The sequence below is a fragment of the Paramormyrops kingsleyae genome, chromosome 7, assembly GCF_048594095.1.
Source record: "Paramormyrops kingsleyae isolate MSU_618 chromosome 7, PKINGS_0.4, whole genome shotgun sequence".
In the NCBI taxonomy this organism is placed as follows: domain Eukaryota; kingdom Metazoa; phylum Chordata; class Actinopteri; order Osteoglossiformes; family Mormyridae; genus Paramormyrops; species Paramormyrops kingsleyae.
This window is the reverse complement of record NC_132803.1, coordinates 35,034,155-35,061,867: the sequence shown is the minus strand read 5'-3', so window position 1 is coordinate 35,061,867 and position 27,713 is coordinate 35,034,155. Positions and strand designations below refer to the sequence as shown.

The window sequence follows — 27,713 nt, the reverse complement described above, 5'->3', positions numbered from 1 at the left end:
ATTAATTATTGTCAAGCTGCTCTTTTACCTTGCTTCTTGTAAGTCCTTTCTTTTAAAACTTTAAAATATTGGCCATTTTAGTGTGAAGCCTCTGCAGTCTGATTCATCTTTGTAAATCACACAAATTACAAAGGTAACCAAATGTTGAGGTGATGTATTAGTTTTTCTCGATTGCTTTGGCACATTTCTACATTTAACATTAAGCAAATTTAATATTTGCCAAGCAGCAAGTGTAATCCCCACACCATAATGTCACTTCTGCACAGCACAACATCATTTCCCATTGTTTCACACAAATTTCCCAATGTTTTAGTTCATATATGCTAATGGTTTTGTACAATTGTCATCATTTGGCACAATATTCAGTTGCTTTAATCTTGTTGGTCAAAATAGATTATGTAGTTTCCCAATGTAATAATTTTATACCCATGCATGCAGTTTGCTAAAAAAAATTATCAGTCAGTGACAATGAGAACCCGACTATCATTCAGAATGAACGCTTACACTGACATTTTGACTTTCTTGGTTAAAACAATTGTAATTGTATTTTTCATTTTGGTGGCACTGACTAATTCATTGGTGGAATTATTTGCTTTTGAGACTTGAGTTAATTGATTTTGGTAAGTTACCAGCTTTTGCAGCTAAACCATGGTGTTGTGCTATATGCATGAACTGTTTTGAGAAATGCTCTTATAGTCTTAATAATAAGTTTGTTTCATGAAATGTGCTGTTGCAATCGAGGAAAACCGCTACGATGTGTGCTGATGCTAAATTTATTATTTTTTCCCAGCAGTAAAATCACTAATTTTAAAATATTGCTTTGGTGCAACAGAATAATGAAGACGTAATAAGAGACATTGCAAACATCTTTAAGTTATATGTTGCCTTCCCTTAGACCTTGTAAGTAATATGCTGACTCAGGTCCATCATTGGTCTCAGTATTAGCTTTGATTACTAAAGTGTCGCCTTACAAATGCATCAGGAACCCTGTTAAGAAAACATCATTATGTACCCCTTCCTTACATATGCCCAATGCTGCCTGAGATATGCCCAGAATATGCAGTTCTAAAATGCATGGATGGATGGATGGATAGACAGACAGATAGACAGACAGACAAACAGACAGATAGATATCTAATTTACGTGAGTATATGGCCATAGGTCTACGATCTTTTGCATCATTTGCCTAATGATTAACTCACAACCAAGATCTGCTCTTTAAAACATCAAACGCAGCCTTTGATTCAGTCTGAGTTTGACATCTAGTGAAGGTGTGTCTAACGGTGTGCGAATAGGTTGTAGTATTTCAAAGATCACCCAAAAATGAACTTCTCTGGGAAAAACAAATCAACTGGGAAAACTTTCCTTTTCACATCCGAATCAGTGGGAGAAGGGCATTCTGGTAAGAGGGATATCTTTGTATTTTCTCAGTTAAATTAAAGCAGTTTGGGTCAGGCTTAGAGAGCCTAAAGATAGAAATAATCTCACAGACATGAGATCGTAATAACAGTTTTAGTGAAATTATATGCATTGAAATGTCTTCACATTCCAAACTGTAATCCTGGGCAGGATCTCTGTGAGTCAAGCCCTCAAAATTTGGGGAATGCTACAACATTGGTGGGCATATTCTCACATGTGCGCCCACATACATACACACACACACACACACACACACAGACCTGTACTCATATCTTTGTGGGGACTCTCCATTAATTTCTATGGGCATAATCCTAATAATCCCAACTATGACAACACTAACTCTAGCCAAACAAAAAGATTTTTGGCATTTTTAGTTTTTTTGGTAGCATTCACAAATTTTTTATAAAATTGAGTTTCCCCTTCGGGAACCTAAAAATGTTTCCCACAAGATCAAAATAACAGGTTTTTTATCACATTGGTCCCCACACTTTATACATTACCACACACACACACACACACACACACACACACACACACTGACTCACTGGCAAAGCATAAAGCGCATTGGGTGATACAGATGTAGATGTGTCTGATTTTGAATGTTTCATACTGACTTTTGAGAAATAATTATTTTTGAGAGTAAATATGTTTGGTATTATGTAGTAAATGTTCTTTTTCTTAAGCAGAATAGATTAACTTATTTAAATATACAAACAATATATGCATTCAATGTTCAATATTTACACATTAAATATATGAAACATTGCAATTCTGTATATGGAATGATTACCCACATCCCAGCAAAAAAAAACAAAACAAATATTAGCCTGCTCATGTTTATTGCTTATTAGATGAAAAGGTAAAGTGTTTCTGATGAGCAGTGTCACAGTTTTTTTTCCCCCTGGGAAATAACCCCCAAATAGCTATGCAATTAGAACATGTTTATACAACATTTACTGCGTATTGCATAAGCACAATTTATATCTCCAAACTTTTATCTGTGGGTACAAAGCTCAGCTAATAATTGACCCCCATATCATACCTGTTTAAATAAGGGCTCATGTTTATTATTCTCTTGATTGTCTCTATTTCTTGGCCATCAGACAAAATGTGTGACCAGATCAGTGATGCTGTGCTTGATGCCTATCTGGCAGAAGACCCAGATTCCAAGGTGGCCTGCGGTATGTTTGTTGGACATTATTTTTTTTTGTAATATCAGTTCACAATTGTATGAGAACATGGTATAAAAATGGCTAGTTACTATTCAGCCTCTTTGGAATTCCAAAGATCAGCATCTGATGCTGTTATCTCATCCGTGGCTGCAAATGTACTTACAGATCCATTCACTTAAACAGCTAGCTGTTGTCTCTCTGTGTCCAGCAAGAACAGTGTTTAATGTTGCGGCATCTCTGTGTTTCTAGAGTGCGTGGCGAAGACAGGAATGATCCTGCTGTGTGGTGAGGTCACATCGAAGGCCGTGATTGACCTTCAGTTCGTGGTGAGGAACACTATTAAGAGCATCGGCTATGACGACTCCTCCAAAGGTAATGTGCGCTCAGACAGTAGGACATTTTCATCTCCGATTGCAGGCTATTCTGGGACAATGTTTGGTATAAAAAGCTACGGAAGGTGTCATATTGATTTCTCACATTTCCTCAGGTTTCGATTATAAGACCTGCAACCTCCTCGTGGCCTTGGAACCTCAGTGTGTAGAAATCAGTGACTGTGTGTTCGAGGGAAAGAAAGACGAGGACATTGGTGCTGGAGACCAGGTTTGGGATCTTTTACTCTTGTAAATACTGTGAAAATGATATATGAGGCCATCGATAATTCATTTCATCCATCCTTCTGACCACTAACCCAGCACAGGGCCCGGGGGGAGGTGGGACATTCATATCGCACACTCGCTGAGTGGGGGCAAGATTCACACCCTTAATTTAATTCTTTTCTCGTAAGCTGACCCTCCAAGCATATTTGCCCTAGTGTGCTTTACCTATACATATGCACACAGCACACTGTGCAACCAGAAAGCAGAAGAAGTATTTGAAGGAGAAGAACAAAAACCCTTTAATAGAGTCTGGGGTTCAAAGGTTAGCTGGATGCCTACCCCGACTGGCCGTGCAAAGTCAGTTAGATAGCCAAATATCAGTGGATGAATAGGTAATTTGGACCAGGGGTTGGCAGCTTCGTGCCACCGAGTACAGTATGTCCATTGAGCTTAATTACATGTGATTAAGTTTTTGGCTGGTACGACTCAAAATGATGTTGTTCAGGTTAAACGTTTACAGTACCCACAATGGCCATTCAATCAATTATTAGCTTTTGAGTCATAATTGTTAATGCAAAGTATTACAAGGCCATGGTAATGACCATCACACCATTAAAAAGGGTTATTTTATTGGGTCCCTTTGGTTTAAACCAGACCTGATAATCACACCCATGATGCACTTCAAACCTCACAGAAAAGGATCTGCCTTTATAAAGCAATCATCAGCCCGTCAGGTTCCAAATTACCTGTTTGATAAATTCCCAAGCTAAACGTGACCTGACTGTCTTTCCAGGGTCTGATGTTTGGCTACGCCACTGATGAAACGGAGGAATGCATGCCGTTGACCATCCTCCTGGCCCACAAACTCAATGCAATGATGAAGAAGCTCTCTTGCAATGGAGTGTGCCCCTGGATAAGACCAGACTCCAAAACTCAGGTGGATCACATGCCTAGGTTTTTATTTAAAGACCAGCATTCCTGAGCTTTCACCGGCACTTAGAATAGTCATTCATACACTGAGAGATATTTTGAATATTCATGGCTAATTATGGGGCGTGGTATAAATCAAGGGTAGGATGTAGCATATAATGTACACACAGTATCTGAACCACCAGCCCTGGCTATGTGCTGTATGTATTCATTTTCAGCCACATTATTCACTATTTGCAGGACATGGTTGTTTGCGTGAGAAAGCAGTGATACCTAACAAATAGGGTGATCCAAGTCAGGGGGGACACTATGAGCTAGGAAGGATTTGTAAACTACCATTTCAATTTAAAGGACCTGGATTTCACCTAAGCCCTGAGTTGTTGATTTGTGCTGATTAGTCAGTCTCCTGTAATCGTACATGTGTCACTAATATTCATATGAAACAGCTGGTTGAGTCTTTCAATCAAGGAAACAAATCAGTCAAAGCACAAGAAGATCTGAACTCTTTAGCCAAGCACAGGGGCCTTTCAGTTTTAAAGTACTTAGTAAATCCTGCAGTAACTCATAGTGTTCTCCCTGACATGGATTATCTGATATTTTATCCAAAGTGATGTGCAAGTGAGGCAAATAGCACATTACAAACATACCATTGTCGATATAGGTGCAGCTAGACCAGGTTTTTGCCTATCCGGTCTTGCTGTCCATGAAACACACATACATCTGAAAACAAATTTTGGGGTCAGAAGTGTCCTTGGAGCCATTGGGGTTAAGGGCCTTGCTCAAGGGCCCAAAAGGGCATCGAAAGATTTTACCTGGTGACCTTCTGATCATGGGTCCTAACCTGAGGAGCCACACACCATAGATGTTAATGGAATGTGTCCCACATTCCTGTTTTTAGGTCACTGTGGAATACCGGGACAATAACGGTGCAACGGAGCCGGTGCGAGTGCACACGGTGGTGATCTCTGTGCAGCACAGTCCCGAGGTCACTCTGGAGAAGATTCGCAAAGACTTAATGGAGAAAGTAGTCAAGGAAGTCATCCCTGCCAAATACCTTGATGAGAGGACGATCTATCACTTACTGCCCAGCGGCAAGTTCAGCACAGGTGGCCCTCAGGTGGAGAGCTTTTCTATTTGTGCTGATGCCACTTTATGGTTTTGTTCATTTCCCATTTTTACAGTTAGACATTTTTACAGTTAGATTCAATTAATATGCTGAATGAACCTCAATCCTGTAGCGCTTAAGTGGATATAGAAGATCAATGGATGAATATTATGAATGCAAATATAATTCAAATAAAAAATAAAACTCTGTGTGTATGTGCACTCTGAGGTCTTTTGGTTACAGGAGTGATCTTGCATCCAAAACACTGAGGCTGATTCTAATTTTGCAACAGGGAGACGCAGGACTCACAGGCCGCAAAATTATAGTGGATACTTACGGTGGGTGGGGAGGCCACGGAGGTGGGGCCTTCTCTGGAAAAGACTACTCCAAAGTAGACCGCTCTGGAGCTTATGCTGCACGATGGGTTGCCAAATCTCTGGTGAAGGCGAAACTCTGCAAAAGAGTTCTGGTCCAAGTGAGATTATCTTTGTTTTTAGCTAAGTAAATAAGAAATTAATCTCATACAGTGTTTAACAATGTGACATACAGTGTTTCCTTTGTCTGTGTGATTTATCATATCATATTCATATTCGACTTACGATATTTTCAGTTTACTATGGGTTTATTGGAATGTGGCCCCATCATAAGCTGAGGAAGATCTGTATTTTGCAGCCATCATGGATCCTGAGTCCCCTTCCTGTGTTGCATTGCAGATATCATACGCCATCGGTGTGAGCCACCCACTGTCTGTCTCTGTGTTCCACTACGGTACATCTACCAAGGATGAAGATGAGCTGCTGAAAATTGTGCAGAACAATTTCGACTTACGCCCAGGGGCCATAATAAAGTGAGTCACTGCTTCAGCATCCAAAAATAATCACCACAGTGACATTAATAAGGGAATAGTTGTTCTCTTAACTTCGTGTAAATAGACCCCCAGAAGTGATGAGAATCCTCAACACAGAGGGATTAAAATACACAGAGTACATCTATTACGATGTACCAACCAGCAGTTTCATATGAAATTATGATTCTTACATAGATAAATCAATTAACTACAAGCCAGTTCATATGATTATTGACTGAAAACTAAACATAAGCTAAAACCTTTCTCCATCACCACGAAGATTGTCAATCAACTGATCACCAGCTCCAACTGATACCTTAAGTAAATAAATGACACGATTCCACCCTTAGTTATGACAAGGATAGAAAGAGTCTCACATATCCGTACCTATGAGGTAGTTTCGCCCACCATACAGTGCTGCGTGTTTGCTGCCTTGCGGATAGCTTCATTGTCTATTAATAGTTTTACCAGTAAGGCATCTGGCTCTACCCACACAGAGTGTTCAGACCTTGCTGTCCTCATACCTCTCTGCTCTACATTTTTCACAGGGAGCTGAATCTGAAAAGGCCAATCTACCAGAAAACCGCGTGTTATGGCCACTTTGGCAGAGAGGAGTTTCCGTGGGAGAAGCCAAAACCTTTGGTGTTCTGATAGATTCGAGAATGTTAATGGGATTTGATTCGAGAATGCCATTTTGTGATTAGTGCGAAATAACCAAAGACACTTCACATCAATTGTTGATTAGTGATCCAGTGACAACACATCCATGATGAACAATATCTGGAGAGCTCTTTGACGGAAATAACGCATAATCATCTCTTGTAATTCTTATTTTTGCCATTTTATCGCTTCTGTTTTTAACATCTGTTTACTGTGAACAAAAGCACTTGATTACACTTTGCTCCAGTTCTATCATCTAATCATTTATTTTGATTAACTGTGCTCTATAAAACTACAAGTACTACTGTTTCAGTGTCGAGTACTTATTTAATTTTAGCAGACTTCTTTATTTTATTATGTGCGGATTACTTTCCATCCATCTTTCAGCAGCATAACCATTATGGGGGGGGGGGGGGGGGCTAGCCTGGAGTCTAGCCCATGTAAGAACACACTTGATGTGATGTCAGTCCACTGCAAGACATGCACAGAATCATACACAGACGGCAATTTAGAAATACTCAAATTGCTGCCCACCCAGCTTACCACCCATACATTCATTAATTCATAAATCTACAATACTTGTTCCATACTGGGTCACATGGGGTCCAGAGCCTAATTTGGGTACAATAAGTGCAAGGCAGGGAATATCCCAGGGTGGGGAGTGCACGCACACCATTCACACACCAATCACGATGAAGCTGGCCTATAGGTTGCTATGTGGGTTCCCACCAGCACTGGCTGTTAAGCCAATCAGCATAAACCAATCAGCATAAGACAATCAGCATAAACCAATCAGCATAAACCAGTCATATTAAACCAATCAGCATGCCCAGGCTTTAGCAAAGACTTATTGGTGCAGGAGCCTTGGCCCCAAGCTGGAGGGGGCCCCAAAATAATATTTTTGTATGTAAAAAAATTTAATTCTTTGTTGCCTTAGTTGATTAAACTTCCAGAGTGCAAGTGAAGCGACCCAAAAGCGATGAATTGTCTGTATTTTACTTTTGCTTTTTAAGGACTGCATTTGCAAACAGCTCTTGAACAATAACATGCTTTCCCCCCTTTGTTTCATCTCCCTCAGTCAAAATGATGCAGAAAATCACTGAAATAAATTCAAACATTAGAATTTTGCTGATAATGTCCTCTTTTTACCCTTATTACCCCCATTCACACTTTGTCCCTAAACTACAAGGTGTGAATGGGGCATTATCTAACGTTTGTAACGTGTCCCAGTTTTAGCTTGTTTTGTGGATAAAGAACGAGAATGGATTTTGATCACTGGACTGTTAAAGACGTACAAATGCAAATGTCGGCATATTTTAAGAGGTGGTGCTTTGCTATACATGTAAAATACATATTTCATCTGGCAGCCATTATGAAACATTAAACAATAAAATGATTTGTAATTCATTATTAAAATAATTCAAAATGGATATAACGTAGGGCAGGATGGTGCAGTGATTAGCACTGTTGGCTCACACCTCTGGGATCAGGGTTCAAGCCTCCACTTTGCATACACACACTTTTTCCATGTGTGGAGCTTGCATGTTGGTTAATTGGAGTTAATAAAATACTAGCAGCTGTGAAAGGTGTGAGTGCACCCTATGGTGGTTTGGCACCCCATCCTGAGATAAGCGATGATTTTTCTGGAAAATCAGGGAATTAAATCTTATCCAGCATGGCGAAGATGAAGTCTTTGGAAGTATGTACTTCTAGAAAAGTTTGATCTCAATGGCAAATTGAATATATAAGCTTCAATACAGCATATTTTCTTTCTCATTTCAGGTTCAGAACTCTTTTTGCACTTCAGATTTTAGCTATTCATTTTAAAGCTAGTGCTCTGTAGCAGTCATTTACTTTACTCTGGTTGACACTGAAACCTTGATGTTGATATGTTTGATACTTATGTAAATATTTTGGATATTTCAAAATATTTTGGGTAGGTAAGGCCCTAAAAACATCTTGAGCCCAGGAGTCACTGCCCTCCCCAATTTGGCTCTGCCCATCAATGACACAAAAACAACTTTACATTTTAAGAACCATGATTTGTCCTTTTCTATGGATCAGTTCTCTGGATCTTCAGGACAATTTAAATAAATCAAATGTCGATCAAAGGAGAGTCAGAATTCAGTCAATGGCCGTCAAATTTAATTGTACAGGACATTAGCTGGAAGAGAAATAATACAGCATGACCCAGGGACAATGGCTGAGTGCAACCACACAGACCTTAATTTCTGTACCAGGCAACCTCTTAATTGAGCTTGTATTTGTTCGAATCAAAGAGCAAGTAACTATTTTGATAAAATGTTTATTAATGAACGTGTTCATTGACACTTAGAATTAAGGCCAAAAAGTTCTATCTTGGTCTCATCAGACCAGTGAATCTTATTTCTCACCATCTCAGAGTCCTTCAGGTGTCTTTTAGCAAACTCCATGCGGGCTGTCATGTGTCTTGCACTGAGGAGAGGCTTCCAACAGGCCACTCTGCCATAAAGCCCTGACTGGTGGAGGGCTGCAGTGATGGTTGACTTTCTGCAACTTTCTCCCATCTCCTGACTGCGTCGCTGGAGCTCAGCCAAAATGATCTTTGGGTTCTTCTTTACCTTTCTCACCAAGGCTCTTCTCCCCCGGTAGCTCAGCTTGGCCAGACGGCCAGCCCTAGGAAGGGTTCTGGTCATCCCAAACGTCTTCCATTTAAGGATTATGGAGGCCACTGCTCTTGGGAACCTTAAGTACAGCAGAAATTTTTTTGTAACCTTGGCCAGATCTGTGCCTTGCCACAATTCTGTCTCTGAGCTCTTCAGGCAGTTCCTCTGACCTCATGAGTCTCATTTGCTCTGACATGTATTGTGAGCTGTAAGGTCTTATATAGACGGGTGTGTGGCTTTCCTAATCAAGTCCAATCAGTATAATCAAACACAGCTGGACTCAAATGAATGAATGAAGGATGATCAGAAGAAATGAAAAGCACCTTAAATATATGTGTCACAGCAAAGGGTCTGAATACTTAGGACCATGTGATATTTCAGTTTTTCTTTTTTAATAAATCTGCAACAATTTCAAAAATTCTTTTTTTTGTCTGTCAATATGGGGTGCTGTGTGTACATTAATGAGGAAAAAAAATATTTTAAATGATTTTAGTAAATGGCTGCAATATAACAAAGAGTGAAAAATTGAAGGGGGTCTGAATACTTTCCGTACCCACTGTACTGTGTGACTATGCTGTTTATTTAAATAACCGAGTACGTCTCGCGGCGACCTGCGGGAAGGCGCGCGGATCCACGTCACCTCACGAACCTGTCAGTCACGCCGTTCATTGAAGAAGCACTTTGCCGTTGATTTATGCCTAGTTCGTGTAGCATGACAAGGTTTAAAGATTTTCCACATTTGTTTTACATTGTTAAGCAACATTGAGTGCATGTTATCAACAAGAAGTTCTTTATCTTTACAGAGTTTGGCAGATAGTTAAACGGCTAGACAGGTAACTGATGGAAACGCATGACTAGCAGCAAAACATCCACATACAACCACACGTGTCTCACAGTAGAATCTTTGTGTATTTATTGAGGGGCACTAGTATATCTACGCTGACAGGAAGCCGGAAGATTTTTTGCTTGGCGACATAAGAGGGCCAGGTTGGATGTCCGACTCCGCCTTCCCACGGGTCGTACCGAGAGGCTTCCCAAAATTACTACAAACGAACCTTTTATAAAGAAAAAGGAATTCTTTATAAAAGGTTTCTAAAGGTGCCAAGATTCGTCAGCCTTTCAATGGCGCATGCGCAGTGAGACTGATTTTCATGTCTTCCGGATGACACAGTCGGACTTTCTCTAAATAGGACCTTGTTGATAAATTTTGTTGTTTAAACCCGTATGACTATAATATTTTAGCTGTCTGCGCAGGATGCATATGCATCGGTGCAAATGAAATAGTCAGATATCGGTAAATATTTTAATAAACGAAGCAATGGGTGCTCCCAAGGCCATAGTCCTCTTCGGGATCATATCCCTCAGTTTTCTGTGTTGTGTATACATGAGGAATTACAAGAAGGGTGAGTTGTCTGCATAATTTGCAACATGTACTTATTTATTCTAAGGCGGAACAGCAATATCTTTAGACGATAATAACACGAATTTAACGGTCTATGAAATGCGACCACCGTGCAGATAATGGCGTTCGCAGACATTGCTGCGTACAGCCCGGCGTTGTTTGTTGTTGCTCCACGTAAATCAGGTGCATATTGTGGGCCAGCATTTGCATGTTTTGTCGCAGATTTTAAAGCTGCTTTGCTGTTGATGGGACGGGGTCTGTTCCTGCTCGTCCTGTCCAGCTGGCTCTTGTCCCTGCTGTATACCCGGCTGAGGTCCTCCTCCCCTTCATCTCCCACGCCTCAGGCTCGCTCTGAATGTAAGTGCGTTTCAGTTTCTCGGGGCATTTCCGAAATAATGACAACCAGTGTTCTGTGCAAGATTCAGCTTCAGTTAACCTCTTGCCCTCATATGAATAATCCCCATAGTAAATTAAAACCAGAAGGGCCTAGTAGTTTAGGATGAACAGGCGTAACAAACGTATTGGAAATTTTCACCCAGCTAGTCATATAAAGTTGTAATACGTACAGTACTGTGCAAAAGTCTTAGGCAGTCAAGGAAAATAATTTTTTTATTCATGTTGGTGCAAAACTGTGATTTTATCTCTTTTAAAGTGTGTCAGCTTAACCATTCTAAAACCTCTCCTAAAATTGCCCCGGTATTTGCAGCAACCATGCAATACATCAATGTATTTTTTTACTGGACCACTAGCACTCCATGTTCAGCTAATCAGCACATCACCAACTTTTTTCTTTTCTAACTAATTAAGCTAATTAATTAAGCAAGCTGATGGTGAAATTCAACAAATGCATGGAATAACTGTGGTCCCCTGAGGAGAAGTTTGGAACTTCTTGCCATCCAGCAAGACATGAGTGAATTTTGGGAGAACAGAAGATATTCCTGTTAGTTTTTAGTGCAGGGGTCTCCAACTCCGGTCCTGGAGAGCTACCGTCCAGTAGGTTTTCTATCATACCCAGCTTCTGATGAGCCACACCTGTTCTCAGGTAAATACCAGGAACAGGTGTGGCCCATCAGAAGCCAAGTGGGACAGAAAACCTACTGGACAGTAGCTCTCCAGGACCGGAGTTGGAGACCCCTGTTTTAGTGTTACTCTTACTTTGCATATACTCTGTTAAGTAATGTTTTTGTTCTGAGCAAATGTGCACTTACTACCCAGATAAATAGCTTTGCACATTTCCTTTGGCTGCCTAAGGCTTTTGCACAGTACTGTACATTTCATAAAAAGGTGGTACTGAAATTTATCAGTCATTTTCCTGTAAATGAAATGTATGCAGATATTGTGTTTAAATTCAGATGAAGATGTGAGTCAGAAACGAGAGTTGGCCAGGAAAGACCAGCAGGAGAGACACAGTGAGAAGGTACAGATGTGCAGTCGTCCTGCTGCACCTGAATGCGCCGCTAATGGCAATATTTTTTCCATTAAAACATGCAACATGTTGTATGCAACATAATGGGAGTAGCTCACAAACTATAAGTATAAGCTTTCACACTTCCAGAAGGCTTTGCATGTTTATGTGGACTTTGCAATACAGACATCCAGTTGGCGATTTGTTTAATTTTTAACAGGGAGATGGCCCAATGGCGGGACGCCCCTGACTGCTCACAGCCAATCAACACCCCACACACACACACACACACATACACACACGCTAACCAAACGGATGCTCACAACACCCGCAGCACTCTCTCCGCTGGGGGGTGGAGGGGGAGCCAGGTTAACTAGGGGATGCACTTTTGAAATTTTGCTAACATTAGGATGGCATCCTCTCTCAGTTCGCCTACTGCAGATGTCTGTTGTAGGGAAACATATATTTTGGGGAAAAAAACATTTGTTTCCCTGTTAGTTAGATGAAAAAGAGATGAAGCATTTTGTTTTTATTTTGATGACTTTTTTTTTTTTTTTTTTGAACCCGTCAGGCTTCAACCTATCAGGAGTCTGTGCTGAAGCCACGCCAGGAAGCCCGGCTCCACAATAAGGAGCAGCGCTTCTACCGCATGACGGGAGAGGCCTGGAAGCTGACACGGGGGCAGCTATTAGGGGTAGGTGCTGAATTCCTGTTTGGTGGCTTAGTGGGCAGCACTGTCACCTCACACCTCCAGGGTTAGGGGTTTGAAGCCAGCCTCTGCTCTGTGTGTGGAGTTTGCATGTTCTCTCCAGGTCACACGAGTTTTCATCTTGTACGTGTCCCACAGTCCAAAGATGTGCCTTTGGGTTAATTGGCTGTACTGTTTGTGAGGATGTGTTTGTGCCCTGTGAGGGTCCAGCATGCCATCCAGGATGTCCCCCTCCTCTGTGCCCTGTGTTGTTTGGCCTATGTTAATTTGTATTGTATGCCAGTGTATCCCAATCCAGTCCACAGGGTCCTACAGACAGCCCACATTTTTGCTCTACGGGGAACGTGGACAGTCTGTGGGTCCCCAGGGACCAGATTGGGAAACACTGTGGTAGGCAAACTATGTTTTGCAGTATTGATTAAACACTGTTAACACCTCCCTAAGTATCAAATCTACCTATTCATACAGCTGGATTTTTCTATTGGAGCATTCCACTGGGCCCAGAAGTGTCGACCAATGTGCTGAGCATTACAGGTTCAGCTAAATGCTATAGACTACCAGGTCCGCTCCTGTCGGTCGTTCTTGGTAGCTTGTGGCCGTCCTTGACAGTGTTCATCTCCATTGTTGCCACTGCAGGAGGGAGATCCTTCCACAGAACACCTAAAGGATGAGGACATTGATGAGTCTCCAAATGTGAAGGCCATTCGGAGGAGGAAGTTGCCAGAAACTGTCAGCCACATTCCTGCCAAAGCTGACGTTCCAAAAGAAAAGAGGGTGAGCTATCCAATATCTGAATTCCGCCCCCCCACCCCCCCCAAAGGGCGCAGCTAGTCCTAGTGGATATTTGAGTCGGACAAACACAGATGCCACACATAGCAGCCGCTGCCCTCAAAATAAAATGCGAAGACAAGTGGTGCTTCAACTCCAACCCAGACAGTAGATGTTACCAACAGTGTTACATGGTGGGGCTAAGCAGGGCAGGGCAGCCAAGTTACAGTTTGCTTTTAATCTCTTTAAAACTTTACTAACCCTCCTAAGCCCACAACTGACAGTCATTCTTGATTTTTTTTAAGGTTAGAGATGGATTTTTTGTTTTTAAGGGCAAAGCAAGCACCTACCTAGGAATGTGAACAGCACCTCTTTGTTGACTCATGATGAATGCTAAGTGTGCACAGAAACAAACTGCACATTAATTTGCATGTCTGTTGTGACTTGCTCAGGGTTCCAAGTAAATTTCTGGAATGTTTTTTTTAAGAGCAAATAGTGGAATATGTCATTGTTATGTGAAGAAAATTGAGTGCTGTACTAAACAATTTTCTATAAGGATATTGTTGGGTTGTTTTTTTTCTACTGAGCAGGTTTATTTAAAGAAATCATTTTAAATTATAAGTGTTTTAGGTTTTTATCTCTTTTATCCTTCATGTACAGGGGCAGCAAGGTGGTATCCATTGTTAGTCTTTTTCAGGATTAAAGTAGTTTGGGCTAAGTGAATGAAGAGAGTCCATTTAAAATGGGATACCTTAAATCTGACAAATTATCTGGCTAAGCAAGAAATCCGAATTTGTGATACAGGCCCCGGAATGTACCACCAATAGGTTCTTTGGATTCATTCATTCATTCATTCATTCATTCATTCTCTACCACTTATCTGGGGCCAGATTGTGGGGCACTTATTTAATATTTTTTTTTTTTTTTACAAATTTGGTCACCTCCCAAAACATTTCCCTCATCCAGACGCAGGTGGCGTGCTATCTGAAGCGACTATTTGCTCCCCATGCAGGATTTGGTACATTCCAGTGCGACTTTGATCGACTGTGTAGGAGTCTACACAGACAGGACTGAAGTCCTTTTTTTCTGCTGCGAGGAGAAAAACTTGCGGCCAGTGAACACCTACATTTTCAGATTAGTGGAGTAAATAAAAGCATTCAATAAGACGGGCCAACTTATCCTCAGGAGGCATAGTTATTTATTTTTATTAATCAGTCAAATGACATTTAATTACTGAATGAAAAGTGTTAATGCTCTGTGTTGCCTATAAACTCTGTATTAAAATGAGGTGGTGGTTATTGGGCTAATTATTGAACATTAGGTAGTTCAATGCTACCGTTTCTTGAAGAAATGGAAATGTAGCAAGTTATCGAATGCGAAGCCAGACATTTTTAGCATATTAGCTAGCTAGCTAGCTAATCTATCAGTTACAGGCTGGCTGTGTAGCGGCATGAGCATTGCCATGCGGTTTTGCCTCCCCTTATAATACATAGTCAGATACAGCAGTGCCATTTATTCCCAATGAAGAATGTATTCATCCCTATTTCTGAGTTTCCCCCCCCCCCCCCAAAGTTTCCAGTTCCTGAACATTATAAATATCAGTATCAGTATTATAAATATCAATATTTACCAGCTGCCTCATTTTGCAACTGCAGACTTGAATCAATACAGAATTTGAGGCAGAGGCAGTATAATTACCTATCAGGGATCACACTGTTCGTTTAAAAGATTTTTAAGATCAAAATGGAAGTAAATCGATTGCTTACAATTGCAATTAAAAGCTCAGTGCTTAATTGAAAATGGAGTTGTCACTGTGATTATTCTTGATGCTGGATTATAATCAAATTGTTTCCCTGTTTTGAAAAGGTTGTAGTTTTACCAGATGAACCACCAGAAAATGCTGAGGGGGTAAGTTTTATTTTAATTGTATTTTTTTTAACAGGGTTCGGTCTCCTTCAGTATTTGGGTGTATTTACATGTATTGTCACTACGGAAGAGGATTAGGGCCACCATGAAAATATTTTTTGAATTCTGACTTTAATCTCAGAATTCTGACTTTTTTCCCAGAATTCTGACTTTTTTTTTTCTAAACTCAGAATTCTGAGAAAAAAGTCCAGAATTCTGAGAAAAAACTCAGAATTCTGAGAAAAAAGTCAGAATTCTGACATTAAAGTCAGAATTCAAATAATATTTTCATGGTGGCCCTAATCCTCTTCCGTATTGTCACAGATGTAGAAATACATTTGAAACAAATGTTTTTTTACTGAATACTGTTTCTATTTTTCAGGATTTCTTGAGCTGTGGGAATTTTATTGATTAATCCTATCCACAGCAGTTAAAATTGTAGCTATCTGTTGTGTTTTCCTGCAAAAATTCATTACATTGCAGATGATTCTGTAAAATAGATTGACTGCTGTGTGAATGTTTATTAGCCTATTCATTTTAGGCTCCAGGGCAGTGGGAGTTGTGTAAACTTCTGTTGCGTTCAGTCATTTCATCACTTGCATGTCATGTCAGCAAAGTACTAAATTTAGGAACGAGAGCAACCATGAGACCTGAGCTACTCTTGGTGTTAAACGAATAACTTCTCATAAACAGGCCTTGGGTGGGAATTAAAGGAAAATCGCACATTTGATTTTTTATTTTTAAACTAAATTCTGTTGAATAAACCTTAACCCTTTCTTAGATGGTGAGGGTGGTCCTGAGATGTCCTAGTGGTCGAACAATTCAGCGCAAGTTCTTTAAATCACACAGCTCAAGGGTATGTTGTACATTTGTCAGTTTAAATGCTTTGTGCACTAACATCTGAGCTCATGACACACACTCCTATAGATAAAGACTAGGACTGTGGACTGATGAAGTCAGTGGAAAAAGAAGCTGACATAGATTACCATTTTGTGCAGGTTCTCCTGGACTGGATGCTTAAGAGTGGATTCCCACCACACATCTATGCTATTTGCACCTCTTACCCTCGAAGGCCCCTACGGATGGAAAAGGACTTGAGCCTGGAAGATGCTGGCATTGACACAGACACGGTCCTCAATGTGGAAGAGATGGATCTCCCCCAGTCTGAGATTCATCATTTAAGTGACTGAAGGTTTAAGATGTTACACCTACAGCTAGCTTCTACCTGAGTGAGCCAGTAGTTGGTGGGATAGACTCAGAAATGCTGCTGTGTCTCAGATCTGTGGATCGTGGGACCTCTGCACCACCAAGGACTCTGTTGCAATAAATGATGACCTCATCAGTTATTTACTGAGAACTACAGCAAGTCACTGGCCACAGACTGTTAATGATCAAAAGTACTTTAATTGGTTCAAATACACCAAAGAAGATGCAATCACTTCATGACAAATATACAGAAAAAAGTACAGTAAACAGTAAGATTTAACAGTGGGTGGGTGAGAGGGGGAGGGAGGGAGGGCTCTTTACATGACAGCATACACTCCAGAAGAGGAAGAGGTTTCTCCCTTCAACTATGCATTCATAACAGGATAGTGTCCGCTGGAGGAAAGTGTGGGGGGTCGGTAAGCTTGTACATTAAAAATACCATATTTCACATGCCTGGCATTGCTAATTGTCGCAAAAATGTATTTTGTCCAGTAAATTTGAAATAAGCAAAGCAAGTCACGCAAGTCCTCTTCAATGTACAGTTCAAGGAACACCCCCCCCCCACCCACCCGAAAAAAAGGGGAAAAAAAGAAACCCATTACTACCATCGTATACAGCAGGCTTTTGAGACTTGAGCTGAAGGATAAATGCGGCATGTTGTTGCAGTACTGAGACACTGGGCAAACTGTATGTGTGCACTAAATGCTTACCGCTAGTATGGCACATTTTGGTCCATGTTAGTACTTTCATGTTGTAACCCTGCTCATACATATACACACATTTACACATACAAATGTCATCGGTAGGGGATTTATAGGAAGTAGTCTGGGGTGCGTCGGGTGACGTGGGGCTCCCCACGGCGAGGTGCAGGGTCAAACTGCAGGCTGTGGGGACAGAGATGATCGTGGGTAAAGACCCATCTATGCATTTGGGTCATGTAAAGGTTACATCCTACCACCACCTCCTATCAAATTCTGATAGCTACACCAGACGAGAGCAGTCCAATATTTAAGTGTTTAAGAGTTGCACCCAGAGGCGATTCCAGGATTTTTTTTTTAAGGTTGAGGTATAAGAGGGGTAACAATTCATACAGAAGGGACAACTTTACCATTACTCAACCTTCTTTTTCAGATTCTTACAGGTACACCAGATGAGAGCAGAACAATACTTACAAAGAGTATTTTAGAGTATCATCCAGTTCCATGATGGCGGCTTGGTTGCCACAGCGATAGCAGTAGTTTGGCGCACTGAAGATGGTCACAACATTCCTATCATGACACCAGTTGTATCCCTGGAGAGGGGGAAAATTTTAGTGGTATTTTTAGTACGGATGCTCCGATAAATCTGCCATGTTCAAACAAAATTGGTCATGGGGGATTGGCAGCAAAAAAACACCAAAAACCTCATTCAACACCTGAGAACTGCACTACAAACTTGCTAATGCTGCAACTAGCAAACTGGCTCTTGTGCATCCATCCATAACCGCAGCAAAGAAAAGCCTTACATTATGGATAGTAAGAAACCAAAATAAAACAGTTTATTGGACTGGACAACCAGCTGCTCTCGGCTGTTGGAGATGTGGGATTCAGGTGACTGCTCGAGACCATCTACAAGCTGCCAATACTTCACAGACATACAGTTGTGTTCAGAATAATAGTAGTGTGTCTAAAAAAGTGAATAAAGCTGAAATTCCTTATAATAGTTTTTATTTCCATACAAGCAAATGCATTGGAAACACTACAAATTCTATTCCAAATCAAAACAAGAAGAGAAATTCATCACATTTGTGTTATTCCTTTACAAAAAGTGAAGGAATGGGAATATTAGGCTGTTCAAAAAAAAATAGCAGTGTCCACATTCTTCTTTACAAACTCAAAGATTCACTGTATGAACTGTAAGATTTTGCTTTCCTTTGAATCATTGAACTGATATTTAGTTGTAACTGTTTCTGAGAACTCAACCAACTTCTGACACCTGTGAACAGGTATTCCAGCCCAGGATGATTGGACTACATTTCTTGGTTTTGCCTCAGAAACAGCATTTTTGATGTCACCACACAAGTTTTCTATTGGATTAAGGTCCGGGGATTGGGCTGGCCACTCCATAACATCAATCTTGTTGGTCAGGAACCACGATGTTGCTCGTTTACTGGTGTGTTTGGGGTCGTTGTCTTGTTGAAACACCCATTTCAATGGCATTTCCTCTTTGGCATAAGGCAACATGACCTCTTCAAGTATTTTGAGATATTCAAACAGATGCATGATCCCTGGTATGTGATAAATAGGCCCTCCACCGTAGAATGAGAAACATCCCCATAACATGATGCTTGCGCCACCATGCTTCATTGTCTTCACAGTGCACTGTGGCTTGAATTCAGTGTTTGGGGGTCATCTGACAAACTGTCTGGGGCCCCTAGACCCAAAAAGTACAATCTTGCTTTCATCAGTCCAAAAAATGTTGCGGCGTTTCACTTTAGGCCAGTCAATGTGTTCTTTGGCAAATTCTAACCTCTTCAGCACGTCTTTTTTTCAGCAATGGGATTTTGCAGGGGCTTTTTGCCAATAGCTTGGCTTCACATAGGCGTCTTCTAATTGTAACAGTACTCACAGGTTACTTCACCCTTCTTTGATCTTCCTGGAGCTGATCATTGGCTGAGTCTTTGCCATCTTGGCTATTCTTCGATCCATTCGAATGCCAGTTTTCCGTTTCCTTCCACGTCTTTCAGGTTTTGGTTGCCATTTTAAAGCATTTGCAATCATTTTAACTGAGCAGCCTATCATTTTCTGCACTTCTTTATATGTTTTCCCCTCTCCAATCAACTTTTTATTCAAGGTACGCTGTTCTTCTGAACAATGTCTGGAGTGACCCATTTTACTCAGAATTTCAGAGAGAAATGCACTATAACCAGCATGTACAACATTTGCTGCCTTCCTTCCTTAAAAAAGGTCCATAATTGGCACCTGGTTTTTCACAGAACGAATCACCTCACTAATTGAACTTCACACTGCTATTATTTTCAACACGCCCCTTTCAATGAATGATTCAATTACACAGAATCAGCAGCATGCATGTCATGACTGTTGGTTTTCCATTACTCTACTACACCTACTAGTAAATTATTTGCCATATAGAAATATAATTTCTACCAAAAACAGTGATTGATCAGGATAGTGATGTTGGACTGCTATTATTTTGAACACAACTGTAGCTCAACCCAACCAGTACCGAGCCGTGAAAACACAAATCCACAACCATATTTATGACAAAGTTAATGCAAAAATACCCTGTTTAATGGCCCAATAATGCTTCAGTTCTATTTCGGCTACCCGTCTTTTTGTTAATGAATTTGCAATTTGAATTTGATTAACATTTCTGTTAGGCTGTGTTTAATTTAGCAAGATACTTATGGAACAATGATAATTCCCCCCCAACAGCCCTGTCACCCCCCTTTCTAATCTAATCCCTACTCCTCCCACATGCCCCATCCTTTAGAACAGGGGTGCCCAATCTTATCCGCAAAGGGCCGGTGTGTATGCGGGTTTTTGGGATAACCTGTAGGTCAGCTGTTCAAACCCAGGTGTGAGGACTCTTCAGCCAATCAGTCCTCTAATTAGTAATCTAATTAGGGAGTTGCAGCGAAAACCTGCATACACACTGGCCCTTTGTGGATTGTAGATTGGGCACCCCTGCTCTAGAATCTCTAGCCCCCATACACACTCTCCGCACATCTACAAAAATATCTTTATTAAAAGTCCAACTTTGTGTGATTCATCTGTGTAATCAGGTTCACGAGATCTGAGTCCGTAATTCCATGCTCCATGACTGCTTCAATGTTGGTGCAATTTGTCTTAAAACAGGTGCCAGATAACCACTTATACAATGTTCCTGGGAAGTTTGACAGAGATCCATGAAATACTTTTAGTGTTACTGTGTTCACAATTTCAAGTCTCTTTTGCAGCTTTTCATTCTTTGTTGTGCCCTAGTGCTGCTGCTTCAATTCTGGTGTAATTTGTCTCAGAAAGAAATCAGGTGGAGATGTTCATCAATATAATATTTCTGTGAAGTGGAAATGAGATCCATCCAGTACTTGAGTGATCACATTCACAAAGTCTTCTGCGGTCATCTTTCCCTTTGCTGCCACTAAGCGATGTTGCTTCAGCTTTCAAAGTGAAATCCTATGCAAAGTTTGACCCAACAAATACTTCGAGTTATCACACTAATGAGATCAAATGACTGAGGCTGCCCTTCTCCTGGCTATCACTATGCAGTGCAGCTTCAATTTTGGGGTGATTTATCCCAAGATCTTCACCCATACAGTGTGTCTGCAAAGTCTCACAAAATATCTATTGAGTACTGAGTTATTGTGCTAATGCGAAAGTAACTGCAGCAGCGGTATCAACTGTATATGTGCACGTCTCCAAAACGAGCAAGATGGCATATGCGAGAGGGAGCATTCCAATGAATCTGTACTGTAATCTGTACCCCACTAGCAAATACAGCATCCTTGCATTTAATTAAAACACATTTAAATAAACCCACTAATCATTCTTCATCATCATAGCAGTGATCAAAATAACTTGTCAATATTCTGTTGCCAAGAGTGCTGGACAGGGAAGTAAACATTTACTATATTGTACCATCCAGGGCAACATGCATCGCCTCATTAAACAGGCTCCTGCCATCCTCCCTCTCTTCCCAGGTGATGCAAAGCAGAAAGGATGTCCAGCACCTGAGCAGCTCATGAAAGTGTAACCCCGAAACATGAGCCCTGTTTAATAACAAAAACCTGGAGATATGGACAGGCAAGCCTACAAACACAAACAGAGCCCAATAACTCACGCGAGTTGACTGTAAACACGGCTCTCCACCACTCAGCACTTCTTGGGCCCAGCCCACATTCCATTAACTTTCAGAACATTCTGGATTAGCACACCTGACACTGAATGACACTGCCAGCACACTTTGCATCTGTGGCACGTGAGGGTACCGTGACACAGCCGTTTATGGCCAATACTGCGAAGCAGCATTGCAGTCAAATATCAAGTCCTAAAACACCATTAAATCAATTAACAATTACGGAGTATAAATACTGAGAAACTGAAATTATTTGCCTTTAACATGTTTGTATTTTTAAATAAATGTAATTTGCATGTTGGTAAAAAAAAAAAAAAAGATCAAACTATATATTAACTAGATGCTTTCATATAAGGATGCACATAATTCAGATTAAATTACGAAACATGACTTCTTATTCCTGAGATGGATGTTCTGACATGATCCTGCACATTTCTGGAGAAGCAACATCTAACATTTGCTAGACAATGTGTAGTGGAGCCCCACATGTGAAAACAACAGAATATGATGAAAACCAAATTCATTCTGGAGTATACTGCAGTATTTCTTAATGTTCGGCTTGTGAACTTTTGACAGGAAACTTTTGTTGGTTGATAGGCTTTGAAGAGATTTATTAAAACATCCTCGTTTTTGTTCCAGCATGAAAATGTGTTTCTTCCATACACCACAGATAGCCATTTTATGTATTTACAAAATTCCAAAGCTGCCACCTTATCAACATTTCGGACAGATTTTGACTGGTCGACAAAACGAAGACAATAGTTTGTCAGCATGTCATATGACCAGCATGCTTCCCATTGGCCAGAAAAAGACTAAAATACAGCTACTGGTGCTTTCCAAACCCTTACTGACCAGCACTGATTGGGGCACAATCAGTTGGTGTGGCCCAAGCCACTGGTTGCAAATTGAAAGACAATTGAAAGAAAAAAAAAGTCATTGTTAAATGCTATCTGCATGTAGACGGCAAAAATGAACTGCGGATTCTGCTGAATTATTACTCACCTCCATGACCAACTGGTGAGCCCGAGACACAAGGGTGAGGCCATTGGCATGGTTGAAGGTCTCGGAGATGTCCTGCCCAAAGGTGTAGCCAGCACCACGAGGGGAGATTCCCCAGCCTCCACGGTCATCGGGGTCCGACCACAGCAGGTCACACATCGGGCCCTGAAACATGCCCCATACCTCAACATCCCTCAATAAAGAGAAAGACGAGGCATTCGCCTATCTTTTCATAACCCTGATCTGCATCAGTTCTGCTGATTTTAAACAAACTGTTTCATTTAAAAACACATGTATTGTATAAGGCAGTGTTTCACAATCTGGTCCTCGGGAACCCAAACCCACTTCCAAAACATGGACTGTCAGGCAGGGAGCTGGGAGGGAGCAAAAACATGGACTGTCAGGCAGGGAGCTGGGAGGGAGCAAAAACATGGACTGTCAGGCAGGGAGCTGGGAGGGAGCAAAAACATGGACTGTCAGGCAGGGAACTGGGAGGGAGCAAAAACATGGACTGTCAGGCAGGCAGCTGGGAGGGAGCAAAAACAAGGACTGACTGTGGGTCCCCAAGGACCAGATTGGTAAACACTGGTATAAGGCATCAGACAGATATGAATTAAAATGACATTGACAGAGACCAGAGAAAACTGCTGAACTGCAATTTAACATTTCATGGAAATGTAAGCATTTTAAAACTAGCAAGCTCCTTTGCTGATCCACGATCAGATTTCCCAGCCCTAATCCTAGAATTATCCTATGTAAATGGGTCCTGAGTCTGCAAGTGCTTAGCGCAAAACTAGTGAACACTCAACCAATCCAAGAAACCAAACCACAGATGCTTAATTTAAAGTTCAATGCACATCCAATCAGATTTGCACAAAAGACACTGATTGGCGTAAATTGCAGAGTGCACTGTGTGCTTGATCATAACGTTAATTTAAACCTCTACTTGATATGGGGTCGCAACTGAGCTGGCAGGGTAAAAAATTGGGTCGTGGTGCAAAAATGGTTGAGAACCACTGCCCTACAGCAACCTCACACTGAAATATCTTCATGTGCCCTTGGGACTGACCTCGTGTGGAACCTCCTGCAGACGATCCAGAGCTCTGATGTGATCCAGTGTGTCTATTGAGGGAGAAAGGCCACCATGCAGGCAGAAGATCTGCCAGGACAGAAGATTAGTGATCAAACTATACTCTAATGATTGGGGTCAAACTTTATGCAAATATTGAAGAAAATGGTTCTGTATGGCAGTTTCTGTCAATTGATAATGGTATAGATTTTTCTCCAAAGGGTTATTAAAAATTAAGACAACTTTTTTTTGGTATTTTGTTGAAAATAGACAAATGGGAGCAGGAGACTCACCTGTCCATCTACCAGGGCAGTCAGGGGGAGATAGTCAAAGAGATCTGTGAAGTATTTCCATACGTTGGCGTTGCCATACTTCCTGAGGCACTCATCATAGAAACCGTAAACCTGCGTGATTTGCCTGCTCTCGTGGTTGCCTCTGAGAATCGTAATGCGCTCAGGGTAACGGACCTGGAGGAGTAAAAGGGAGATGGTGCTGAAGAGGGGGATGTGTGGCTCAGTAAGTTAGGATTCTGTTTCTGTGATCGAAAGCCACTGGTTTAAATCCGAGGACCAGCACACTGAGTAAGGCCCTAACCCCCCCCACCCCCAACCGCACGCTGGCTGACCCTGCGCTGTGACCCCCAAGCTTGTGTGGACCTGCATGCGTATCTGTGTGTCTCATAGAAAGCAAGATGGGGTAGACAAAAAGAATTTTTCCCATGGGGATCAATAAAGTATCATTATTCTAAGCTATATAGAAAGAGCTTACTCTGATAGTTTGAGGTTGCTTTCAGGAGTATGGCAAGTTAAAATAAAGCCAATCATACACAATGGTTTGCAGTGTTTTTTGAGTCTGAGACCTTTATGTATTTCGAACAACTGAGTGCATTCATGCAATTCAGAGCTCAATGATTCATAAAGCTTGTATTTCTAGCCTTGTTGGGCTATAAATCCTTACCTTTAATGCCACGAGAAGAGTCACTGTCTCCACTGAGTAATACCCTCTGTCTACATAGTCTCCCATGAACAAGTAGTTTGTATCAGGAGACTTGCCCCCAATTTTGAAGAGCTCCATGAGATCGTGAAACTGCCCGTGAACATCTCCGCAGACTGTGACGGGACAGCGCACCTCCTGCACATTTGACTCCTTTGTCAAGATTTCTTTAGCCTGTAGTGGAGAACCAAGCAGGGGGTGTCAGTTTACAGCGTAAAATAATGGACCTGTACTTTGAGTCAGCTGCCTTAGAATAATTAATTTGTAAACAATCTGCCCCACCGTAGCACAGTACCTTACTACCTATGTGCCAGTGATTAAAAGTTGAGGAGTCACTGAACTGGCACTGATTACGATACCTTAGTTTCCCCCCGGTGTTTTTGCCTAAAACAAGAAACATACCTAGAAACGAGGCCCCATCTATACACCAGAAATGTGCAGCCTCTTTGGGAGTCAAGCTATATATTTTTTTCCTTGCAATTTTTCTCCATTTTTAATTGCAAAGGATTAACGATATTTCATCACAGATTATACATGTAAATTTTGTTAAAATAATACAGAGCTCAATGAGATTAAAGCAAATTTGGAAATATTTCACATGAAAGCACAAGACAAAAAGAAGCTGCCCAAGACAGCAAGGAAATGCAATAACTTTCATTAAGAAATTAAATCCCAGGCATCCCATCAAATTGCAATACATTTTAAAAGTGCATTACCAAATACAGAGGAAAGCATGATGGATTGAGCTGTTCACAGCTCATGCTTGCAATCTGCCATTATAACATTTCTTGAATGACGAATGAATGTTACATGTACACTGTTTTGCATTACAAAATGACTTTCAGAAAGCTGGTAGATTTTCTGTATTCATTATTTTAACTGGAAGAATATCAGCAATGAACAAACACATACAAAAAACGTGCCCTAGACTTACTGACCAAGCAAGCAGATGTAAGAACTGAGGGACTTCTGTTATATTCTTAAGATAGCTACTGTTTATTGAAACTGCAAATGCTTCATCAAATAGCAATTACACCATGGTTAGCAACATGTAAACAAAACCACTAACATCATAATCACAATCGAGTCGATCTTGCGGAAAAAGTGGAAAAAGTGTCTAAATCGTTACGCGTCGCTCAGATTTAATAATGTGTGACCGATCAGGTAATTTTAATAACTCAGTTTGAATGAAATAGGCCAGCAAACCAGCCTTTCGGGATCAACACCAGGTTGCTGGAATAGGAACCAAAAGTGCGAAAAGCTGTCCCTAGCACTGGCAGCTTATATATTTGTTTTTTTAAAACACCGGGGCTCTTATATTCACCTGGAACGTTACCATTAGAAAAAGCTTAGCTAATATTTAGTCCCAGATTTCCAGACGTTTCCCGACAGACACATAACATCTGACAGCTCAGCCGACAGCGCCAGGCGCAGGAGCCTCACAGCTTATAGCACCGCGCCGGGATTCATCGCCCAAAGCCGGGAAACATCGGATACGCGGAGGCCACAGACCCCGAAGCTGAGCCCGAAACTTCCAACTAGTCGGCAGCCGGGCCGTGCACCACTCACCTTCTCGCACAGCGTCCTCACTTGGTTCTCCGTCAGCTGTTTGCACTCGTTCAGCTGCTCGACCCACTGGTCCAGTTCCTTCGTAAAAGCTTTATTGTCCATTTTAAACGCACTCCGACGACGGCCTTCACCCCCTTTCACGCTATTTCTATCGGTAGCTGCGCTAACTTAACGTTCGCCGCGTAAACCACTAGATAACGATGATTATTTTATTTTCACTTGAAATCAGGTGCAGCTTCGCGCAGCCTCTCGGTCGAAGCGGACCCTTCTATTTCAGGTTTAACCCAGTTTTCATGTGTCCACACGCTTGTGGTCTGCAAAGCTCCCCCCCCGCCGTCGAGTGCGCGTCTTAGGAAGGTGTGTGTGTGATTTTCTATGGCGTCAGGAGCTGGCTACCAGGCTAACTAGCTAGCTTAGCTCCCTCCTCCCTCCGACCTTCGTAGGGAAACTGAGCCGCGTAATGGCCGCTTGCCTTCGTCCGAGCACGTTCCTGCGTCATCACAATGGCATTTTGAACTGCGGAGAGGAAAAAAATTAAAAATGACACTCCAGCAGTCGACGTAGGCTCCTCGCGGTGCTCTCCGGTGCTCTTTGCGCCGCCTAGCGATGTGGAGGATCGACACCATTTTGTGCCGAAAGTAAAGTAGTAAGGAGTAGTCTGGAGGTTGTCGGTGTTTGTTTCGAACTAGCGGCAGTTTATAATTAAGATTACAACACTGAAAGCTTTCTTTCCTATATATATATATATATATATTATATCAAATGACAGCAAACTCAAAATTGTTCAGCAGGAAGTCTAGGCTCTGTATTTAAAGTCTGATATATTACGCCTAATATTTACTTATTTGCTCATAGAATAGTTGCTGGACATCATGGCTGGCCAATACACTGGTACCGTGAGTGCTGTGCAGAGTGGAGGGAGAACCTCTGCGTTCTTCCCAATTTATTCTGGGGTTCGCCAGGGGTGTGTTCTTGCTCCTATTCTGATAAATGCTTGGATGGACTGGGTGTTGGGCAGGCTCATGGGGTCCAGCAGCTGTGGGGCATCCGTTGGTGAAGAAAGATTTACTGATCTTGACTTTGCCGATGATGCTGTGATCTAAGCGGAGTCAGTGGAGGCTCTGATTGGGGCTCTCAAGAGACTGAGCTAGGAGTCTGAGTGTCTAGGATTGCAGGTGTCCTGCACTGTAAAAAATGAAACATTGGATCAACTTAAAGTATTACTTTATTTTTTCAAGTTCGGTTAATATAATTTTTTCAAGTCACTTTAAGTTAAAGTAGTCAATCTAATACATTAGGTTTTTGCACTTAAAACCAATAAAACTGCTCATGCTCAACTAATGAATATAATTTGAAACAACTAAATAGCCCAAAAGCCAGTTTAATGCAACAGTCCACTTTATTACAACGCATTGTTGCATCCTTGCATAAATAGCTATAAGATACAGTGGCTAGGAACA

The 27,713-nt window shown here is 41.3% G+C and overlaps 3 protein-coding genes across 5 annotated transcripts; 2 read left to right on the top strand and 1 right to left on the bottom strand.

Annotated features, from left to right (window-relative positions):
• Window positions 1-1,237: 1,237 nt before the first annotated feature.
• On the top strand, window positions 1,238-7,036 carry mat2al (methionine adenosyltransferase II, alpha-like). The gene is made up of 9 exons (XM_023797104.2): window positions 1,238-1,402; window positions 2,523-2,600; window positions 2,841-2,963; window positions 3,079-3,191; window positions 3,981-4,124; window positions 5,016-5,234; window positions 5,515-5,697; window positions 5,936-6,069; window positions 6,618-7,036. The coding sequence occupies exons 1-9, from the start codon at window positions 1,324-1,326 to the stop codon at window positions 6,718-6,720; spliced, it is 1,176 nt and encodes a 391-aa protein (XP_023652872.1). The 5' UTR covers window positions 1,238-1,323; the 3' UTR covers window positions 6,721-7,036.
• Window positions 7,037-9,994: 2,958 nt separating this feature from the next.
• ubxn8 (UBX domain protein 8) lies at window positions 9,995-16,929 on the top strand. Of its 3 annotated transcripts, XM_023796738.2 has the most exons (9): window positions 9,995-10,094; window positions 10,178-10,207; window positions 10,999-11,133; window positions 12,129-12,193; window positions 12,753-12,875; window positions 13,527-13,664; window positions 15,525-15,566; window positions 16,345-16,419; window positions 16,562-16,929. In XM_023796738.2, exons 3-9 carry the CDS (start codon window positions 11,022-11,024, stop codon window positions 16,751-16,753), a joined length of 747 nt encoding a protein of 248 aa, XP_023652506.2. In that variant the 5' UTR covers window positions 9,995-10,094; window positions 10,178-10,207; window positions 10,999-11,021; the 3' UTR covers window positions 16,754-16,929. The 3 variants fall into 3 exon arrangements, with proteins under 3 accessions (XP_023652506.2, XP_023652515.2, XP_023652496.2); XM_023796747.2 differs by lacking the exon at window positions 10,178-10,207 and having other exon boundaries at window positions 9,998-10,094; XM_023796728.2 differs by lacking the exons at window positions 9,995-10,094; window positions 10,178-10,207 and adding an exon at window positions 10,279-10,777.
• An 18-nt stretch (window positions 16,930-16,947) lies between these two features.
• On the bottom strand, window positions 16,948-26,770 carry ppp2cb (protein phosphatase 2, catalytic subunit, beta isozyme). The gene is made up of 7 exons (XM_072714853.1): window positions 26,254-26,770; window positions 24,649-24,858; window positions 23,985-24,158; window positions 23,692-23,781; window positions 22,626-22,787; window positions 17,942-18,060; window positions 16,948-17,653 (listed from the first exon to the last, which is right to left on the bottom strand). Exons 1-7 carry the CDS (start codon window positions 26,353-26,355, stop codon window positions 17,581-17,583), a joined length of 930 nt encoding a protein of 309 aa, XP_072570954.1. The 5' UTR covers window positions 26,356-26,770; the 3' UTR covers window positions 16,948-17,580.
• Window positions 26,771-27,713: the final 943 nt, after the last annotated feature.

What these genes read in the sequence shown, in the direction of transcription:
- ppp2cb (XM_072714853.1), bottom strand. Translation starts at nt 26,355, where the DNA reads ATGGACAATAAAGCTTTTACGAAGGAACTGGACCAGTGGGTCGAGCAG. An exon ending in TGAGGACGCTGTGCGAGAAG is followed by an intron (nt 24,859 to 26,253) that starts GTGAGTGGTGCA and finishes TCTCCACTACAG; the next exon opens with GCTAAAGAAATCTTGACAAA. An exon ending in CTCACCAGTTGGTCATGGAG is followed by an intron (nt 18,061 to 22,625) that starts GTGAGTAATAAT and finishes CCCCCTCTCCAG; the next exon opens with GGATACAACTGGTGTCATGA.
- mat2al (XM_023797104.2), top strand. Translation starts at nt 1,324, where the DNA reads ATGAACTTCTCTGGGAAAAACAAATCAACTGGGAAAACTTTCCTTTTC. An exon ending in ACATTGGTGCTGGAGACCAG is followed by an intron (nt 3,192 to 3,980) that starts GTTTGGGATCTT and finishes CTGTCTTTCCAG; the next exon opens with GGTCTGATGTTTGGCTACGC. An exon ending in GCAAAAGAGTTCTGGTCCAA is followed by an intron (nt 5,698 to 5,935) that starts GTGAGATTATCT and finishes GTTGCATTGCAG; the next exon opens with ATATCATACGCCATCGGTGT.
- ubxn8 (XM_023796728.2), top strand. Translation starts at nt 10,693, where the DNA reads ATGGGTGCTCCCAAGGCCATAGTCCTCTTCGGGATCATATCCCTCAGT. An exon ending in CATGAGGAATTACAAGAAGG is followed by an intron (nt 10,778 to 10,998) that starts GTGAGTTGTCTG and finishes GTTTTGTCGCAG; the next exon opens with ATTTTAAAGCTGCTTTGCTG. An exon ending in CACGGGGGCAGCTATTAGGG is followed by an intron (nt 12,876 to 13,526) that starts GTAGGTGCTGAA and finishes TTGCCACTGCAG; the next exon opens with GAGGGAGATCCTTCCACAGA.